This window comes from Malaclemys terrapin, chromosome 12 (genome assembly GCF_027887155.1).
Source record: "Malaclemys terrapin pileata isolate rMalTer1 chromosome 12, rMalTer1.hap1, whole genome shotgun sequence".
In the NCBI taxonomy this organism is placed as follows: Eukaryota; Metazoa; Chordata; order Testudines; family Emydidae; genus Malaclemys; species Malaclemys terrapin.
Window position 1 is genome coordinate 33,204,176 of NC_071516.1, and position 14,301 is coordinate 33,218,476.

Genomic DNA, 14,301 nt, shown 5'->3' on the forward strand with positions numbered 1-14,301 from the left:
CCAGAGGGGTGGCACCCCTCCTGCATAAAGCCAACAGAAGTCAGCTTCTGTGCCAACTGCCCCACCCCACTGCAGCACATGATGCGAGGTGGACAGTGTGGGGCTCCTCACGCCATTGACCCACAGTGGAGGGATACAAAAAATAGTCCCAAGACAAATTCATACCTTAAAATATTTCTAAAATAGATGCAGCATGCACACAATACAGTGCACTAAAGTTAGGGGCACTCATTTGCAATCACCACTCTCATCCCACACTCAGCCTAATAAACCCTTTACCCCACACCCTACCATCCTGCATTCTCTCAGCAAATAGTTCTTCTGATACTTCCACAGTGAACAAATGCAACTGGAGGCAACCAAAGGTACACACACACAAACATGGGATCGACACCGTTAGCACCCTGCCTTACTGACAGCTCCCTTTCCATTGTATTTATTGTACAGGATTCAAAGCAAATGATGTTAGTAAAATTATAATTGTGCAGATTAAGAGAGCTAGCTACACCACAGCACTGTGTCAATAATTTATTACATTTTATGCTGTTACTGAGTAATTTTACTACGAGCACTTGAGAACAGCTTGAACCTTATACAGAGTAATACAACTTGCAACATACCAGTGGATAGGGTGAATAGTTAAGAAAGAGATGAAGCTTGGAACAAAACATACATCGAAACAAATATGCTTCCGCATTTATCTAGCTCCATGTACAATCGAATACTAAATCAACATTATTATATTTAATGATTTTTTTTCATATACACATGATTTTAAGAGCTAATTGGAAAAGTTAATCTTACAGTGTAACTATTTACACCAAACTCTGAGTGTTTAGGGACATTATTTTCTCTTACAGACATTAGTATTCTCTTCACACATTTCCTAATGGACATGGGGAGGAAGATATTGGAAGTGGGACTCAGACTTGTCTTAAGAACAACATTTAAAGGAACAGTAATGTTTTTTAAGAGGTGTATATGCTGCCTATTGACTTTACATTTAACAATATCCTTAGGGATTAAAACAGCAAAGCTTTTTGTGATATGGAATTTTAATTTCCTTGGAAGTGATCTTTAGTGAGAACAATTCTCTTATGATTATGGAATTCTTTACTCAAAGCCCCATTCTGGGCTAACTTTGGAGTGTAACATATTGAACTACTGCTAAAATGTGTCTACCACTAAGAGACATACAGACACAGTGAGATTTTAGCAGATTGTTTCTTATTACCGTTGTTGTAAACATACTTGTGCTAGGGCTAAAAGGATTAGTTACTCTTGTTTGAGAAGAGGTTCTTGTCAATTTTTGTAAGTATCTTTGTTAATGTATTAATGTGAGGGATTGTGCTGCTACCTACAACCACATGACTCCACTACCATGTCTTCATATTGTTTGTAGACCACGTTATTTGCAGAGTCTATAAAGAGAATGCTAATAGGACTCAGTCTGGTTGGAACACAGCAAGTTGGAGGAGTAGATTCTGGGTCCATTGAGTTCATTAACGTTTGGATAACTGCGTGATTGGTGGGTTCTAAGTGAGATCGAAGAGGAAATTCACAAAGCCCTTCACAGTGATAAGCTTCATATTCCAGAGGGGCTATTATCCAGTCATCCCAGCCCATATCCTTAAAATTCACATGGAGAGCTTTTTTACTACACCTTGCCTTCAGGTTCTTGTTGGGCCTCTTCCCCTGCCTCGTTGCTAGAGGAGCTCTTCTCTTCCTCCGCTGATTGAATAAGTATTCATAAACAGTTTTGTCATCTTGACCTGATCTCGCCTTGATTTCATTGAAAAACAGGTCCCTTTTTTTTGTCCTCCCAAATACCAAGAAGAGAGCCTTTTCATTGACCTGCCTCCCTGTTCTATTCAATCCCATACTCCTTAGATCAATAGCTCTCCCCCTATCAAAAGCTTCGAGTTCGAAACACAAGTTAACGGAGTTTTTAAAATTCCTAAAAAGTTTCCAAATGTCAAATACTTCCCATTTTGGCGTATCTGCAATGCTGACAGTGCGAGAGTCCAGGAGAGTTGCTGCTTGTCTGTTTGTGGGGCAACTGAACAATTTCACTTGGGAAGTTTTCCCAGGAGAATGAGGCTTCCAGGTCTCAGAGGGCTTTTTCCTTAATATCCGCAGCTCTGCCCCCAACAAACCATCTTTTTCTAATGCACTGATATCAAAAACATATTTTTGTTTTCTTATGGCTGGAGCTCGGTCATCTAAAACAAAACAAAAACCACATACACTTTTAAGTTTATTGTAAACAAGAATGAGTATTAGCTCTAAAATTCCTCCTGTTACTTCTGAAGTTTGCTCATAAACTCACAAGGTCACTCGCTATTAGCCCACAGTCTTGGAAGTCATAATAAAGAGCCTTTTAACCAATACAGACGCAGTCATAAATATCTGCTCTGAGCTGAGACTCAGAGGAGCTTAACGACTCAGTAGTGAAATGGCATTCTGAACTCTTCTTGTTTCAGCCAAAGAAATGTCATCTCACCTGTGTGTGTTTTCTGGCCCCAAAGTATCAATTAGCCAACTGGCAGAGATTCCTCCTTCAAGTGTGAGCCTTCACAGTGCATAGCCACCACTTACATTCTTGAAATAGGACTGAAGTGGGGCTTAAGTGGTCCCTGGACCTCATGGTGGCCCCCTGTACAGAGGTGAGTTTCACCAATAGACAGTACAATGGTTAATTTGTCCTTTAAAACCCAAATCCTCCAGGAACTGCCAGGCACCAGGACAACTGCTTTATTAACTACACAAGGCTCACAACTTATTCTGACGGAGCAAAAAATATAACCCCCAGAATGATTGCCTGGTAAGGTTCATAAGAAGCATTATTAAGAAAAATGGCTATTTAAATTCAGCATGTTACATTGACATTGTCTTCCAAAGGAGAATCAAGTATTTCATCTGGAATGCAGCTCTGCTGAACAGCATTCCATTTCTCTACAGCAGCCAAATTGTGATCATTAAATGCCTTCTGTGTCCCCATTCTAGAATGGATTGTCAGGTGACAGCCTCATCATTGCTCCCTCATCCATAGCATTCCCAGGAGCTGCTCTCCATGGGCACCATCAATGCTCACTGAAATCCCTGAAAAAATGCATCCTAACATCATGGAGAGCAGCATTAGGCTCCAATTGCCCTACTTGAGCAGTCAGGTGAACACCTGATCTGGGACACTGTCCATCTCACCAATAAGAAGCTACGCGATGAACAGGAAATGAAGCATGTTCATTTATTGGAGGAAGGGGTGCACTAGGCTAGCTCAATTTTCTCAAAATTTTCCACAATCAGAAACTCGTGCCACAGAGTCTCAGGTCTCCCCTTGAAGAGGCCAGCATTTTCACAAAGAAGCTCTTTGTTTTGCTCCTGGAAAAGCACAGAAATAGCACTGTCTTTACAGCGCCATATGCCTGTAGACATAAGGCTAACAAGAAATAAAATGGTATTTTACCAACGACTGTAGTTTAAGTATGAAAAAAGCTTCCGAGTCATATTTTCAAAGGTGTTTAGGCACCTAAACGTGCAGACAGGCAGTCAGTGGATTTTCAGAATCACCTAGGCATCTAACAGCCATTCATTTCAATAGGAGTTAGGTGCCCCAGTGCTTTTGAAAATCCCATTAGGCACCTAGCTGCATCTTTAGGCATCAAAAAGCCTTTGAAAATGTGTCCCTAAATGTTTTGCTTAACTAGCGTACAAATACTATGTCCTGCTGCCAGAAGAATCTTCTAAGCTTAAACTGAAAAGACAAAAACTGCCTATAAGTTACATGATTCTGATTACATTCGAATCAGTCAAGCTATTTTTAATGAGCATTATTTTTCAATTAACAATACATGCAGACATGCATCACACACATACCAATGTCACACACACACACACACACACACACTCACACTCATAAATGCTGTAGCTCCTTTCTTACCTTGTCCTTTATCTATAAAGCTTGTTATTGTATTGGCAAGTCCAGTCTCCAGTTTTACACTTCCATTAATGCCTTTTCTTTCTGCATCCGAGAGAGTCCTGTAGAGGGAGAGCATGTATTCATGTGGCGTTATAGGGGGGTGTTTGAAAGTCTCTTTAGGTTCCCTTTGTGTTATAGGCTCTTTAGTCTTTTTGGTTTTGTAAGAACTGGCATCAGTATTGCCTGTGCCAGTTTTTCTGAGCGAGGCTTTGCTGCCAAGGTTCTGAACCTTTGGGGTCACTGTCCTTACTCCAGATTGTCTGTTTGGGGACTGTCCTACCTTTGTGTCTGTGGTCCCTTCTCTAGAGAGACTCTTCTTTGATTCATTATTCTTTGCCAAGAGAGCTGCTGCTTGAACAGTATTGCTTTTAGCTCTCGCCTTTAAGGTCCCAGCACTATATCCATGGTTTCCAGTCCTAAAGGTACCTGCCCTTGGCGAGGGATTTGTCTCTTTTCCTTCTGCTTTTAACAATCCTAACTTGGATCCTGGATTACTCTGACCTGCTTCGGAATTACTCAACACTACAGAAACTAGAACTAGGTAAAACCAAGTCAAGTGCCAAAGCAATAAAGTGAAAAAGTGCAAGATTTTCATCCTCTGGTCTTCCTTTGAATGCCACTAAAGAAAAAATCAGAAAAGGTTCCTCCAGTTTGGCATAAGAAAACATGAAAGAAATTAAAAACTGAAGTCAGCAGGAATAGTTTTCTTTTAAGCTTAATACACTTTAAATCTGTTTGTTTAACATTTGTATCCAGTCCCATAGTGGAAATGCTCATTTATTCAGATCTAATCTTCTCCTGGCCTCAGTTAGCAGCTAAAAAGAACTTGTTCTTGAAAAGAGAAGGTTTACCACCCCTTTTTCTTCTGTAAAACTGACTGAAAGCTTGAAGGAGTCTTGTTTAAATCTGAAGGGTTTTTTTTCCAAGAAGGAAGAATGGCGTAATGCTGCCTCTGTGTTACAAGTTTCTTTTTCTTTCTTTTTTTTTTTTTTTTTTAAAGTTTTGAATCCTTTCCAGTGAAAATATTTCACACACAGAGACCTGCAGGTGCTTAGAAATTTTTTACAAACCTGAACTCAGGAATTGGAAACGGAATTCCAACAAAAACCTATTTAATTACTCTCTGATGTCATGCTGTCTAAACTAATTTAACTGCGATATATTTCTTTAAAAAAAATCTTCTTTACCCTTTCCATTAGCATGAGTCATACTCTGCTTCATGTGAAACAACTCTGTACGATCAAAACTCCAGAGGATGCCTTTTAAAGTGGCAATACGACCTTTACATTAGCCTTAGATGAACTTCACATTTGAACAGAACAAAGTACAAACTAACAGTATGAATCTTGTACAGAATCTATTGGAATAAATACATTCAAATATCTTATGATTCATAAGACATATTTCAAACAGTTCTGGACTTGGAATCTTTTCCTGATAATTGCAACAGTGAAGTTGCTTTTTCGTTTGGTAACTGAAGGACTTTGCTAACAACATCATATGCATCCATTCACACAATAAACATATTTTGAAGCCATTTATTGTTACACTTTCAGAAAATAAAGTTAATTTCAGTTTGATGCAAACACTTGAACAAATGAACTGAAGCCTCATGAAATACAGAGGGAATGTTTCCCTGATTTGTAGACAGCATTTTCATGCCTCTCCAGATTTCCCCATTTCTGTAACGTTCCCTGACTATAGAGCTTACCCATCAGTTCTGATTCTGTCCAGAATTAAGCAGCAGTGTCCCCTGCAGGAAAATAGAGTTTCTGTCAACCTAAGGCATTGAGGGAGCCAGAGAGACATGATTCTAAAACTCCCAGTCACAGGCTTGGTTTACACTAGCAAGTTATCTTGGTATAACTAAATTGCTCAGGGGTGTAGAAAAACCCCTGAGCCACATAGTTATACTGACCTAACCTCCAGTGTAGACAGGGCTATTTTGATGGAAGAAGCCCTCCTGTTGGCGTAGGTAGCTGTGGCACCCTGTATCTTGGGGGAAACACCCCGCACTCCCATGTTCATCCTTATAATATGATTGTGTGGTATCCAATGCAAAGTTTGTCATGTCGGGTGTCTTTGAAGGCTCATGATGCACTGAGCATTGTTGTTATAGTAATGTTATAGGTTGTCATTTCATGTATATAGTTATGAGGATGAAAATGTGTTCTCATGGCTTAAAACAAGCCCAGACAAAACTCTCCAGTTCACACCTCATCAGGGCATGTATGGGACAAACCCAGCCCAGCCTCACAGGAACAAAGGACACTAGCCTAGGCAGCAACAAAGGATCTGTTGGACTCTCGAGTGAGTCACCCCCCCTTCCCTTGGCCAGTTTGGGACTGTGATGAGGTAATGCTCACCTGACCCTGAGGGGGGGAGGGGTAAAGCCAAAAGGGAAGAAAGAACATGATAAAAGGGAGAGACGTTTGCCATGCTCTTCCTCTCTCTTCCACCTACATCTACAGACACCACCACCAAGCGACTGAAGCGCTGATCAAAGGGGAGATCCCGGCTGAAGGACAACCAGCCAGCCTGTGGTGAGAAGCATCTAAGTTTGTAAGGGCACTGAAAGTGTTAAGATCAGCTTAGAATGCGTTTTGCTTTTATTTCATTTGATCAAATCTGCCTTGTTGTGCTTTGACTTATAATCACTTAAAATCTATCTTTTGTAGTTAATAAATTTGTTTGTTTATTAGAATCATAGAATATCAGGGTTGGAAGGGACCTCAGGAGGTCATCTAGTCCAACCCCCTGCTCAAAGCAGGACCAATCCCCAGACAGATTTTTGCCCCAGATCCCTAAATGGCCCCCTCAAGGATTGAACTCACAACCCTGGGTTTAGCAGGCCAATGCTCAAACCACTGCGTTTGGTTTGAAGTGTGTCAGAGACTCCCCTTGGGATAACAAGCCTGGTACATATCAATTTCTTTGTTAAATTGACAAACTCATATAATCTTGCAGCGTCCAGCAGGCATAACTGGACACTGCAAGATGGAGGTTCCTAGGGTTGTGTCTGGGACTGGAGATATTGGCTAGTGTCATTCCGTTGCATAATCCAAGCAGCTTACATGCCAGGGGCTGTGTGTGAATAGCCCAGGAGTGGGGGTTCTCACAGCGGAGCAGTGTAAGGCTGGCCCCCAGATTCAGGGATTGGAGTGACCTAGCAGATCACTGGTCCAGATAACACCAGGGGAACATCACAGTGGCGCAGCGAGCAGGATGTATGTACAGCTTATTACCCCAAGTGGAGTTCACACTTTAAGCACTGATATTTGTGATTTTAAGTGAGTCTTAAGTGCAGTGGCTAAGGACAGTTAGGAGGAGGTCACAGTTTTGTTATTTTCTGTGTTTGTTTGTTTGTTTGTTTGTTTTGGGTGAGGGAAATAAGCACAAGAAAGCAGAAAAATGACTATCAGTGAAGCAGCTACAAAATTAGAGCTGGCCAGATTGGAAGCGCCAGAGAAGGCAAAGGACCGCAAGTTTCCAAATGGGGCAGGCAGAAATGAGGCCCAAAGAAGAGGCTGCACACAGAAGGGCTATGGAAGAAAGAAAAAGAGAGAGAGAGAGAAAACACCAGCAGGACTTGCTAGAGAAGCAGAACCAGAGACCCTTGACCCAACGACTCCCATCACTCCAAAACCCACAAATGGGAACACTTATGTCCTGCATACAGCGAGGAGGACGATATTGCTGAATATCTGACTACCTTTGAACGGCTATGTGTAATACATGAAATCCCTGATAAGAGAGTTCCTGTTTTGCGAAGTTTCAGATTACCCCTGAAACGTATAGGGTTAAATTTAGGAATCTTAAGAGGGATATTGGCGTGAGTAATGGGGAGTATGTAAACAAAATGAAAGATTTGTTGGGAAAATGGGTGAGGAGTAAAGAGGTGGCAAGTTTTGAAGTAATGCTTGATCTTGTTGCTCAAGAGCATTTCCTAAGCATATGGAAGGCTGATGTAAAGCAGTGTCTATGGGATAAAGATGTAAAGACTGTGGCTGTGTCGCTGGGGGGGAGGGGTTAGGGAAAGGTTCTCCCCCCCGTCTCCCCGACTCACTGGTGGCGGGAAGCGGAGCCCCGTGGCTGGGAGCTGGCGGAGTAGAGCTGGCTGGGGCCACCGGCGAGTGCGGGGGGGGGGTGTCCTTTCCCCAACCTCCCCGGCCCCCGCACTCACCAGTGGCTGGGGCCAGGCTGCTCCACTTCCCACCACTGCTAGTGAGTGCAGGGGGGAATCCCTTCTCCCAAGCCCCCTTCCCCGAGCGACATGGCTGGGGCTTGGGCAAGGGAAGCTGAGTGGGCTGCTCCCAGCCCCCCCGCTAATCCCCTGGGCCACTCTGGGCCCGCAAAAGTGCCCCCCCACAGCTCCTGCCTCCCAGACCCAGTGGGGAGGGAGGCCTGGGGGGCTGCATAAGGCACCCAAAATGCTACGGACAGCCCTGACGGTACCCCAATCCAGGTCCCAGTTTTTCAGGATGCTATTTCTGGTAAGTTTTTGGAAAGTAACGGTCTCTCTTTACATCAAGATGCAACTCCAATGCCTGGGACAGCAGAAGAGTTGAGACCAGGATATTGCCAGGTGGTAGTTTGTGAGAACACAAATGACCCAACTGACAGAGAAGGGGTGTTTTCCCCCAAGCTGGTGAGAGACAGGAAGCAGTTATGGAAAAGCAGCTGGGAAAAGGTGCATCTGATTAAAGGGTAAACACACCTAGCCCAGAGAGCACAGGTCACAGCCCTCTAGGGGGCAGGGAAGGACTCAGTGCTGGGAGGGGGAAACACCAGGTAACCCCAAAAGGGGAGCTGGATTTTCTGCATATGTACAGTCCTGGGGTTGGGAGACCGCTCCCCAAAGGGCCAGCCAATGTGTAGGAGCCCCCTGAACCCTTATCTTGCCAGACCCTGAGATACCAAAATTCCAGAAAAATGATTAAATTAAGAGCTCACACAGAGGGGAACACTGGAGGGAAAGAAAAGCCAGTGACTGATTACATGGGGGAGTGTCAAAGGACACCCTGGGTAATGAACAAACTAACCTCAAACTACACTATTTGAACAGAGGACGTGGTATCATAAAGATACTTGTAAACGCACATCTGTGATAAAATTTTTGGTATTCATGTTAAGTTTTGGGGATAAGAATTTTGACACGGATGTTAAACCTTATGATAATGCTACTTTTCAATTAATACCTGTAAAGAGACTTAAAGCTTACCACAGCGGAGAAACCATAACAAACCTAGTTTGCTGGGTTCGGGGGAAACTGAGGCACGCTGCCTCATGGCCTTAATGGCTGGATGCCAAGAGAACTATAACACAAACTGCTTTTGAGATACTCAGTTACTAACCCTCTTGCAGTAAACTAAGGGCGCAGGTGTGACACCCTGTATCTCGGGGGAACACCCTGCACCCACTACATTCATCTTAAACCCAGAAGGGCCACTTCTGGATAACAGTGGCTAAGAGACACTGTAAAAAAGAAAAAAAAAACTATAGAGCATGCTCCAACTGGGGGTAATTGAGGAATCCCACAGTGAACGGTCTGGTCAAATCACGCTGCTCCCAAAACCAGACTACAGTATTCAGTTTTGTATTGACTACCGCAAAGAAAACAGAGTATCTGAATTTGATATGTACCCTATGCCTAGGATTGATGAGATGCTAGATCAGAGGTTCTCAGCCTTTTTCTTTCTGAAGCCCCTCCAAACATGCTATAAAAACTACATGGCCCACCTGTGCCACAACTGTTTTTCTGCATATAAAAGCATAGTTGCTGGAACTGGGGGTGCAGCTGCACCCCCTGGCTTGAAGTTTTTTCCATCATGTACAGGGTTTACAGTTTGGTTCAATGGCTCTCAGCCCCCCCACTGTACAAACTGTTCCAGCACCCCGTATAAAAGCCAGGGCCAGCACTGGGGGCAGAAAGCAGGGCAATTGCCTCAGGCCCCACACTAGAGGGGTCCCACGAAACTAAGTTGTTCAGTCTCTGGCTTCAGTCCCAGGTGGCAGGGCTCGGGGCGGCGGGGCTTCGGCTTTCTGACCTGGGCTGGGCTCTAGTGAGTCTAATGCCAGCCCTGCTTGGCGGACCCCCTGAAACCTGCTTGTGGGCCTCGGACACCTGGTTGAGAACTCCTGTGCTAGATGGACTGGGGAAGGCCCAATCCATAACAATGTTGGACCTTACTAAGGACTAAGGATTATTGGCAAATCCCCTTACCTCCGGAGTCCAGGGAGTTGACTGCATTTGCCACACCTTATGGCCTCTATCAATCCCAGCAACATTTTAAAGACTTATGGGTCAGATATTCTTACCCCACTCGGGCCTATCTGGATGATGATGTGATTTATACAAATACCTGGGCAGAGCATCTCCAGGGGGGCAGAGCAGTATTTCAATCCCTCAGGGAAGCAGGCCTCACCACCAACCCTGCCAAATGATGTATTGGATGTGCAGAGACAAAATACCTGGGAGACACTCTGGGGAACGGAGAAACAAGCCGCTGTTAGACAAGGTAGACTCGCCAGTCCCCACCACTCAGCAACAAGTGAAATCTTTGTTGGAGCTGACTTGTTACTATTGGCAATTTATATCCCTGTTCTCCACAATCACAGCCCCTTTAACAGACCTTCTGCACAAGACACTCCAAAAGGTGCACTAAATTCCCACATGTGGGTGCATTTGGAGAAATAAAGGGGATCCTTTGCAGCACACTAGTACTACATAGCCCAAACTTTACTAGGGATTTCATCCTGCAGATTGGTGCCTCCGAATGGGGGCTGGGGACAGTGAATTTGTAAGTGTCTGATTTAATACATGGCTTGACTTTGGTTCACAGCCTTTCATTCAGGCCTCAGATCTTGCACAAGGCCCGGAGCTCCAGACTTTCTCTCACTACTATATTCCCCTGCTTTTTGTCTTTTTATGGGGAGGATGTTTACCCATCATTTCAGAAAAGCGTAAGATGACCTGGGGGCCTAAACACTGTTTCTTGGCCATTTTGCTTTAACCATCCATGCATTCATGTCCCATGTGTTCAGTGGTTTGCACATTCCCTCATACAACCTGTTGACAGGTTTTTTATTTCAATTGTTTTTAGGTTCATATAGTGGGCCTGGGGGAATGTTAGGTTCGGGACTTTAGCTGAGAAGTGTAGTTTTAGAGTTGTTTTGAAATACTGGGATAGCACTGTGAAACACACTGTAATAATGCCTATGTATCTGAGGGGTAAAACAGAACTTTGGAGTAGTGACATTACAAATAGGACCTTTATATATAAATCTTTTATAATTAGTTACTACATAGTACTGTCCATTCATATTATCGGTTACCCTTACTGCTGGTTGTCACCGTTTGGGATACACCAGTAATTGACGCTGATTTAATTGTTTTTGTAGATGCTGTTTTTCAGATATATTGGTTACTGTCCATTCAGCAGGTTATCAGATATTGCTGTCAGAATTCAATATTGGTAATCTGACTGAACAAACTTGTTTTGAATAACATGTGCCTTAGTTAGGATGCAGTGTCACTGATTGGCAGCATGCCTCAGTGGGTCACGGCTGAGGATGCCAAACTCAGGACGAACTGCTAAGAAAAAAGGCAGACACACCCCAGACTGGTGGTTATTCTACCATCAGGTACACTAAACCAGCAACAAAGTAAACATCTGTCTCACCACACTGATTAACAAGAAATCCAAACAACAGTCCCCTTAGCCATCCCAGCCCTTGTTTCACCACCCAGACACTAGACTTAATGATGAGCGGTTATTTAAAACCAATTTCATCAAACAAAGGGTCCTTCTAATCCCAAGAGATCAGTCATATAGCCAGGTCAATATATAACTCAGATCTTACCCAATAATCACACTGTTGCCAATCCTTTAGTATCTAATATCTAAAGGTTTATTTATAAGAGAAAAGAAAGAGGCGAGAGTTAAAATGGTTAAGGAAGTTATATACATACAATAATTGCAACGTTCTTGAATTAGGTTTGTAGCAGTGATATTACAGACTGCTGCCTTGCAAAGTCTCTGGTAACTTCCAAAAGGTTGGAAGGTCCTCAGACCACTGACTGGAACGCTCCTTTTAGTGTAAGTCCATAGTCCAGAGATTAGAGCAGGAAAAAGGCAAAATGGAGATGCTTCCAGGGTCCTTTTATGTCTTCTCCCTTCAGTCTTAGTTTGTAGGAAATTACAGGCACAAGACAGAGTCCAGGGTCACATGAGCAAGTCACATGCCCTTGCATGCTTTGATGACTCATAGGAGCAGCCATTATCCATATTCTGGCTAAAGCGTCCACAGGAAGGCTCACCAGGTGGGGACGAGCTTCTTCTATGGCCCATTGTGTTCTTTAATGGGCCACCAACTTGAATGGTCCATTCACAATGCGCAGGTTAGACTGGATGTAAACTACTTTGTGGGTGTTACCCTAGGAGCAAACACATTTGAAATATTGGTACATAGTCAATATGCATAACTTTAGATACAAAGATGATACATGCATACAAACAGAATCATTATATTTGATGGATCGTAACTTTTCCATTGATACCTTACATGACATACTTCCTTCAGGATTTGTTGCAATTGTCTAACAGTGGCAATATTAATGATATACATGCTTGTATTTCAACCATACAGCATCACACTGACCCCAAATTATAACTGGCACTAACAAAAAATTTGTCTATACAAATGCAGATTATGTACAGCAGTGCTATGCTGAGTTGATCAGACTTAAATGTAAGGGAGTTGGATGCAGGGTACATTACAATTTCAAAATTACACAGAAACCTTTTTCCTTTATATTGTATACAGTTTATTTTACAATGTATTGCATTTACTATATATTGCGGGCATGGTGGCACATGCCTGTAATCCCAGCTACTTGGGAGCCTAAAGCTGGCAGATTGCTTAAACTCAGGGGTTCTAGGCTGCTGTGTGATATGCAGATGAGCTGTCTGGTGTCGCTGACAGCCTGGCCATCCGGTTGCTGAAGGACTGGTTAGAAAACACAAACAGCATATTGTGATTGGCATGGCCTCAATGAGGGCTGATGGACCAGTCAATCAAGGTGACAGTTGCATTATATATGCTTGGCTTGGTTTCTTTGCAGGAACCAATGCCTGTGCAGTATGTGCTGATCACACACTGACCATGGTTTGAATTTTTAAAAAATATTTTTAAATTTTATTTGTTATTTAGTTTATAGTAAATAGTTTTTGGGTGTTTTTTCTTTTCTATTAGTTGGCTTAGGCATTTTGCTTTTTAGACCGCTGACCTATTTACTTAGCTTCTTCAGCACATTTTGTTTTTAACCTAATAATTTTTTTTAATTCTATTTTTTGAAAAACTTAGGCCTCCATTCATGTGTTAATTACTTATGTAAGGCCAGGCCTCCGCTTTTTTAGTAGCATTTGTTTTATTTGCATAATATTTTTGTTTTTTTGCGCTTTTTTGTTTGTTTGTTTATTACCCAGCAGCACAGTTTCAAGATAACAGTGGTAGTAATTATTCGAACCACCATTAATATTAGGCTTAAAGCAGTGGTTCTCAATACTTCCAGACTACTGTACCCCTTTCAGGAGTCTGATTTTAGTCCTGGAGGGTGTGGCTCAGACTTTGACTTCAGTATGTATCTTAGCTTCACAGGCCCAGTGCTTGCCAACCTCTAATGATAACCCTGCACTTGCAACCCCCAAACCCATCCTGCCACCCCACGGTTGAGAAACACCGATATGCTATGTGGAGCAATATAAACAAGTCATTGTCTATATGAAATTTTAGTGTGTGCTGACTTTGCTAGTGCTTTTTATGTAGCCAGTTGTAAAATTAGGCAAATATCTAGATGGGTTGACGTACCCCTGGAAGACTTCTGTGTACCCCTGGTTGAGACCCACTGGCTTAAAGTATGAACTGGGGTGCAAGCTGACTCATAGGCTGCTGCAGCCCCAGGCTTGAAGTGGATTCTATTATATACAGTGTTTATAGTTTGATTCAACGGCTCTCAGCACCCCCACTGTAAAAATTGTTCCAGCACCCCTGAGCTCACCTTCTCTGGTACAGCCCACCAGGGTATTTTCACTGCCTGAGTATTCTTCTCAATTTTCTGTTGCTTGGCTATGAGTTGGGCAATGGGCACCAATTGCTTTATTTTTCATTGTACCAAATTAGGTGGTGTTAATTGACAGGGGAGGTATGGGTGATTTTTATTTGGTGGTGTTTATTACAGCTTCTGTCACATTTTTTATCATCTGCACATTTGGCCATAGGGTGCGAGTACCACTCTGAGAGAGGTGAGGTTCAGACAAAAT

General features: G+C 42.9%; 1 protein-coding gene across 2 annotated transcripts; it reads right to left on the reverse strand.

The window, feature by feature from the left end:
• Positions 1-514: 514 nt before the first annotated feature.
• Positions 515-4,911, reverse strand: GDF5 (growth differentiation factor 5). 2 transcript variants are annotated; one of them, XM_054045833.1, is made up of 3 exons: positions 4,260-4,390; positions 3,941-4,038; positions 515-2,222 (listed from the first exon to the last, which is right to left on the reverse strand). In XM_054045833.1, exons 1-3 carry the CDS (start codon positions 4,304-4,306, stop codon positions 1,354-1,356), a joined length of 1,014 nt encoding a protein of 337 aa, XP_053901808.1. In that variant the 5' UTR covers positions 4,307-4,390; the 3' UTR covers positions 515-1,353. The 2 variants fall into 2 exon arrangements, with proteins under 2 accessions (XP_053901808.1, XP_053901807.1); XM_054045832.1 differs by having other exon boundaries at positions 3,941-4,911.
• Positions 4,912-14,301: the final 9,390 nt, after the last annotated feature.

Coding starts and splice junctions, on each gene's coding strand:
- GDF5 (XM_054045832.1), bottom strand. CDS start 4,574: ATGAAAATCTTGCACTTTTTCACTTTATTGCTTTGGCACTTGACTTGG. Junction 2,223..3,940: donor CTTTATAGATAAAGGACAAG/GTAAGAAAGGAG, acceptor GTTTTGTTTTAG/ATGACCGAGCTCCAGCCATA.